General features: G+C 49.8%; 1 protein-coding gene across 1 annotated transcript in view; it reads right to left on the bottom strand.

The window, feature by feature from the left end:
- Positions 1 to 383: 383 nt before the first annotated feature.
- Positions 384 to 7,091, bottom strand: part of ACBD6 (acyl-CoA binding domain containing 6) — a 101,267-nt gene continuing 94,559 nt past the window's right edge. Inside the window, exons 8-9 of the mRNA XM_009994667.1 lie at positions 4,344 to 4,374; positions 384 to 538 (exon numbers count right to left, since the gene is read on the bottom strand). Of these exons, the coding sequence (XP_009992969.1) occupies positions 384 to 538; positions 4,344 to 4,374 (186 nt within the window). The remainder of the gene's footprint in view (positions 539 to 4,343; positions 4,375 to 7,091) is intronic.

Raw genomic sequence — 7,091 nt, 5'->3', positions numbered from 1 at the left:
TAAAATAACAAACAACAAATGAAAACCAAAACTCAACCTGAACAGGAGAAATGAGGCTCATACCTGGCCCAGCCCCCCACCCCTCCTACAGGAGAGACACCCACTTGTGTTTAATACATTACAACAATACTTGGGGCTTCTCCAGACCATCTCTCCCCTCCCTGGCCACCCCCCACCCCCAAAAAAACCCCCCAAACCCCAAACTGCTAAATGTCACAGCATGCATAACCCTGATCCCATCCTGCCCTGGACATGTGCTTGGCCAGCCAGCCCCCTTGGTGCTGGAGAGCCCACCCAAGACCCTGTGTTCTACAAGCTGCCCTTCAAACCCTTTTGGAAGGCAGCAGGGGGAAGAGAAGGTTGTTCCTGTGGAGGTGTCTCTGCTAAGCCTGGCCAGCCGTGTGCTGCTGTAGAGCTGAAGTGATGGCTTTACAGTCTGTCACCTCCTCCGGCAGGCAGCCCTCCTGGTCCCGCAGCCTGGGGTCGGCTCCCGACTTCAGCAACAGCTCCACGATGTCCAAAAACTCGCAGGCAGCAGCTGGGGTTGGGAGGAAAAAGAGGAGGGGTCAGTCTGGGTTTAAGTTACCTGACCTGAGGCGTTGCTGGAGCCGGGCTGGAGCTGGCCCAGAGGCAGGAAATGCTGCCTCAGCACCTGGCCCGCCCCAGCTGATCCATTTCTCAGGGCAGTGTTCTGTACTCAGTGTATTACTTACCTTTGGGTTTTCAAGTGCCAAAAGGCAGAGGAAAGGCGTGAGAAGGCAGCAGCCCTGAGGGGTTGCTGCTGATGCAGCCCCAGGGATGCAGGGTGGGAGATCCTGGGCACAGGATCATGCTCCTTCACAGGACTGGAGATGGACTCCAGGAAGAGTCCCAGAGTGCTACTGCAGCACCACAGAGAGTCCCAAAGCCACCTGGGGGTGCCTTTCCCACCTTCTTCTGTACCCAGGATTTATCGTGTATTGATAATTTCTAACACATTTATAAACCCCGACCTCTCACCTGCTTCCTGAACCTCCCAAGGGCTCTGCAGGCAGGATGTCCCAGGCAGGACATCACCAGTACTGCCTCTATCCTGACTTTCATCCATCTCTGCAGAAAATTCAGGTGTTTTTTTTAGCCACTGCCTGGCCCTTCCCTGAGCACCAGCTCTGGTGGACGTGCCCATACCCAGGGACAACACACCACTGCTCTTTCCAACCCTAGCAACTGTTTTTTACAACCCAAATTGATTCTGCCAAGACAGAACCAAGTTTGCCCTGAGCTCTTCCCTTCCCCGAGGACAGCATGGCAGCTTTCAGCTCCCTCTCCAACCTCACCTGAGGACATTAAAAAGAAAAACACCCAGGAAAAACTCTTTAACAGACTGCAGATGAAGTCTCAGTCCCTGGATTTTCCCTCCAACCCAAGAAAAGCAGAGCCTAGAGAAGCCAAAAACTGCCTCAGCCCTGACTTGCCTTACCAGACCCCAAAGCCAGCAGGTTTCTCTTGCATTGATAGTGATGGGTTTTAATTATATTTTAGGGGCTTTAACCAACTCACTTGTTTTTGCCATTAAATGTGGTAATTGGAGCATCTTTTGCATTACTCTGCAGCTTTCTGCTGACCCACAGGGACAAGCAGCAATGTTTAATTAAAATAAATCTGACGTGATTCGAGCTTATACAGAAAAAGAAAAAAAACCCCAAACACAACAAAAGGGGAAAGGGGCTGATGAGGAAGCAGGTGGGGATGTGGGTGAGGCTGGGGGGTGATGGCAGAGCACCCGTGCAGAAAGTTGTGGTGGCAGCTCGCGTGGATGGGGAGGTGGTTTCCTCACTGGGTGCCACCAGCAGGCACAGCCCGTGTTCCCAAGTGGGCTGGGGATGTCCCAGGGGGGGATGAGCACAGCTGCTGGATTTATCACAGCCTGGGACCCTCGATTTGTCAGGGGCTGGAGCAGCAGCCCTGACACTGGCACGGGTGGAGATGAGTTCCCATTCAGCGCAGTTCGCCCTCCGACTCCATTAATCCTCAGGGTTCAGATGATGAATTTCTTCTCTCTCTTTTTTTTTTTTTTTTATGATTATTATTTATTTTCCCTCCAGCATCCCCTCCCACAGCACAAGACAGAGGCGAACAGATGGTGCTTTGCAGGGAAGCTGGAGCACCCGTGAGGATACAGAGCCTGCCCACTCGGCGGCCACGTGGCCACGGAGCAAGCCTTGATTTCCTCTGGGAGAGGCAGCAGCAATGATTTTAGTATTCCCGGCGGGTGGATGGATGGATGGATGGATGGAGAGGAAGACTAACAGGCTGTTTAGGAGGGAGACTGTGCTCATACAGCTCCACAGGGCAGTGGGTGCCCTGGTGCCTTCAGCCCTCGCTGCCGGTGGCCTCCACTTAACCTCCGATTAAACCCGGGGTCGGCACCGATCGGAAGGAGGGAGGATTTATAACCCCCCGCAGGATGCAGTTCCCCACCGGCTGTAATCAGGAGAGCTGTCATCACAAGGACAGCTGTCAGGCCATGCTGGCTCATAAAAAGGGATGGAGACACCCTAAAAGCCCGTGGCTGTCTCGCTGGGCCTTGCTGGCTGGGTTTAACCCTTCCCTGAACAGCCTCCAACAAACAGCACCGACAGAGACATGCAAGCTCTCATGCCTCCCTGCTGCAATTAACAGGTTGGTTAACGAAGCTCTAACTGAGATGGTATCAGGTGGTTTTCAGTGAGTTCCAGTTTCAGGCCAATAGCCACCTGAAGCAAAACCATTCACTCCTTTAACAAGTTGTCTTCAAGATTGGGCTGATTTCTGACCAGATCAGCTCAGATCAGCTCAGATGGTGGGTCAGGGACCTGTTGTGCCAGCAACCATGAGGGGCTTCCCCAAAGAGAACGTGCAACAAGGGGATCACACTCAAAGGGAAGAAAAAACTTTAACACTTAAAAACATGAATGAAAAAAACCCTGGTTCACTGTCAATATCGAAGCATCTGAGCTGGGTGGATCAGAGAAAGCATTTCTGAAATATTGTTAATTTAAATTTAGGTTTGTAGAATCAGTTGCAGCCACCAGCCAGAGGGATCTACCTGAGGGATTTACACTGAGGTGATGCATCCACCCTCTGCTTCCATGGATTGGACTTGCTTGAAGCAGGTGCTCTTGGATAACTTACATGCTATGCTCCTGCACAGCCTGCTCTAACCCACTCTGCACCCCTCAGGAGGCAGATGTCAGTGCTGGAGTTAGGAGCAGGGGAGAGGCATCTCCCCAGGAGAGAGAAAACCCAAAACGTGGAATGAGCCAGGCAGAGAAAGAAGCACCATGGAGTGCTGTCATTCCGTGGATACTGCAGCCCTGAGCAACAGATTTGCTGCATCAGTCAGAATTAGAAGAATTGGAAAAATAAAGTCACCTACAGGAAAGATTTACATGGGGAGAAATCACACATTATTGTAATTACAGTCTCTGCTCAGAGGCCCTGGAATCTGGTAGTTTAGATCCAGATCCAAATGCAGTGCCTTGGACTGATGGTCTGCAAAGCAATTTTGCAACCCTGCTAATGTCCTTGTGGAGAGCTCATAAGAGAGAAAAAGACACAAACACTTCAGAATGACAAGGATGCTCTTAATTACACAGTCACAGGCATCAAGAGAGAGCATAACTGGGTAGGTCTTAATTTTGGGAAAAAAAACTATGATACAGATTAAATTGATACTTTTTTCCTGTTCCCCACAGATCAGCACCACGTGTCACGTTAGCCTCTACTTTTCTCATTAATTTCTCTTGCAATTAAAGATTGCTATGAAATGACATATCTAATTAGCACATAATTGTAGGAGGGACACCCACTGCAACTTCATTCTGCTGGTTTTGGCAGTGAGGAAGCTGCTGCAAACCTGCAAACAGGTTTGTCACCAGGATATGTGGAGGGGAAGGCCCCTTTTGCTTGTCTTTGTCCCCTCACCTGCTGTACCAGCTGGTACAGACCCTCTTCTCAAGCCCCTGATGGCTGAGGGACTCAGCATTCCCCAATTCTGGAGTCTGGAGGTAGCACAGCAGCACCCTGGAGACACACTGGACAAACTCTGCAGAAAGTGGATCATGGATTGGGGGAAAAGGAAGGCTTTAAGGTGAAATCTGCAGAGGAGAGGGAAGGGAGGACAGCAGTTTTCCTCACTGCTTCTCCCAGGGCTCCTACTCATAGCAAACTGGGACTTGCCAGTGGAAGTAGCTGCTGGTTAATCAAACCCAGCTTCCCTGCTCATATTCTTGCTGAAATTTGCTTTCTGTACATAGACCATTGACTCCAGCTGCAAAATCCATCCTGCTAAAAGGGAACAACTGAGCTGATGGGCAACTTACCATAATGGAGGGCAGTCTGGCCTTCCCCATCCTGCAAGAGAGACACAGAGACTTGATTTTAGAGGTACAGGTGTTGTCACGGTGATACAAGTCAATTCCAGTTTTAAATAAATAAGGTGAATCACACCAGTGATTTGAATTGACTAGATAAACAGCCCAGGACAGCCAGCTACCTGGCAGGTCAGCTTTGAATCATCATCCACCATCAATCCATACTGATGGATAATCAACATCTATCCACCTGTAGGAGCGCGTGGATCACGTCATGACATGAATATGATTCAGTTTATGGTGTTATCACTTCCAGCCCAGAAAGATCTCAGTGCTTTGGGACCCTCACTGATCCTGATGCTTTAGTGCAAGATGCTTCTGTACAAGCTCAGCCTTGGCCAGCTACTTGAGAGAAGGCTAAAGCAGCAGGGTGCTGGAACAGCTCGGCACTCTGCACTCTTCAGCACAAGGAAGCACATGGAAAAAAAAAACCTAAAAAAAAATCCCACTTTTCATCCAACTGCATAAATCTTAGGTCCTTGCTCTTCAGAATTCAGTTCTGGACCCAAACCCAAGTCATTTCTGTTGGCTGCTGGTGTCCTGGCAGTAGGAAGGCGAGGAAAGGGCTGTGCACAGTGCTTGGGAATGAGTGGTTGCTGAACTCAGCCTTTTGAAATGCCTGCAGTAAACCTCATGGTTTGAAGACATCAGCACACAGGTCCCTCTTCAAGCTAACACCCACACCTTCACAGCTGCAAGGTTTGGGAAGTGTGTCCCCTTCCCTGACACAGGCAGGGCTTTGCAATGAGTGGTTGGTGCCTGCGTGGCATGTCCAGGCATCACACTGTGCTGTGCCACAGCCTAGTCCTGCCACAGGAACAGGTGAAATCACAGAAGGAAAGAATTACTGGCCCCTTGGCTTTCACTACCCCACCAGGATTAGCCTCTAATTCAGACCTTTGCCTCCTTAATTTATTTGCATCTGTTTATGGAGACTTAAGTTTTTAATTACCATCATTGTTGGGATTAAGGTGCCAATTCTACAGCCTGATTCTGGAGCAGGTGAAAGGGAAAAGAAGAACAGGAAAAGAGGTAAAAATCTCACCTGTTGCTCTTTGGAAAATTCTGGTTGCTTGATATTAGCCCTGTTCAGCTGAAGCACTAGGGAGGACTTGTGTTTTGGGTGGAAGGTGCCACACTTTGCTCTGGGGCAACAACAACCAACAACCAACTGCCACAACCACAGGAGCCAACAGGGACAAAAGAGAAAGGCTAGAACACCCATTTAACGTCTCTGCTGGGGAAAATGGGGGGGTGGGGGTGAGGCTTTCCCTCCCACGTGCTGCTATGCCCCATCCATGGCCAGTTTCTGGATGTGCCACATTTAAGAAGCCTATTTTTGCCGAGCCTGTGGGGAGCATCATGCAAATGGGTGTCATTAGAAGATGCCACAAACCAAAGAACCGAAGGAATCAGGGACCACATCCATTGATTATTCCACACTAATAAGGTAACTGATCCCAGCCAGAGCCCCTGAGCGGCCCTTAAGCAGCTCGGAGGAATGACAGGACTTCAGCAGAATATGGAGCAGGGCTGGGGCAGAAAGGGTGGGAGTGCTAGGAATGAGGGATTGGAAAGGCTTTCAAACATGCAGGCTGTGTGTGCTGGTGGGTGGGCAGCCAGCTCCCCTTCCCATCACCACCTTCCAAATCATTGTCGACGAAACCCGCGGGTGAACAGGACTGGAGATGTGCAGCAGAAATCCCTCCCCACAGGGAACCCTTGCTGCAAAACTGTATAAAATACACAGGTCTACTCCAAGAATACTACAGCTATTTGCTCCTTTTCCAAAGGCCTGAGTAAAGCTCTGCAGGCTTCGGGCTAACAAAGCTTTTTATTTCTCTTAGATGTATTTGCTGGCATTTATTAGGCTAAGAAGAGAGAGCACAAGTCCCCAGCATATGAAATGAGTCTCTTTAATCCCAGAGTGGTTTTAAAAAAGAGCTATTAATCCAATGTTATGCAAACATAGTTTACACTTTATTTACACTGTGGATTTCCCCCCCAACTTAATCCTGTCGTCTGGCCAAATGCTGTTTTGTTACACTTCTCAGGTATTTGCTTGCATTTTCTCTGTGACCAATTTTAATCCAGGTAAATGGAAAAAGCTCTAGTGTGGTCACTTGAAATGCCCTCTGGAGGCTGCTGTTCTCACTCCCTCTGTCATTTGGTTTCCTGGAGCACCGTGGCTAATGGGAGCCTGACGTGGCTCTGGGGACGGCACCAGTGAAACTGTCACACCTAGGAACTCATCAAAGATGAGCCATGAAAGTGAGGATTACAGCTCCCGTTGTGGAAATTATGTGAGACAAATATTGCCTCCCGGGCACTCGAAATGTTTGCTTGACAATGAAAGAAGTAAGTTGAAGATTAATTCTAGCTGGCCTTGATGCAAGGGATCGTTCCCGACGTGTGATAGAAAGCAGCTGTTTCTGAAGCATCCTTAGGAAAGGTGTGGTGTGGCCTTCTCCCAGGATGTGCCTCTGTTGGAACAAGTGACCCTGAGTGGCAAGCAGACAGGGACAGCCTGCAGCAGCCTCTGCCCTCCCCCTGCTGCACCCTGCCCAGAGCACTGGCAAATGTCACCACCCAGCCCGGGATCGCTGGTAGCAACCATCAGCAGGGCATCCCAGGAGCATCCTCTGCAGGCAGGAGAAACATGGAGATGCTGGTGGTGATGACAGAATCACAGAATTG

This window comes from Chaetura pelagica, unplaced genomic scaffold (assembly GCF_000747805.2).
Source record: "Chaetura pelagica isolate M959 unplaced genomic scaffold, ChaPel_1.0 scaffold363, whole genome shotgun sequence".
NCBI lineage: Eukaryota > Metazoa > Chordata > Aves > Apodiformes > Apodidae > Chaetura > Chaetura pelagica.
The sequence above is the reverse complement of the archived record's forward strand: the minus strand, read 5'-3'. Positions and strand labels throughout refer to the sequence as shown.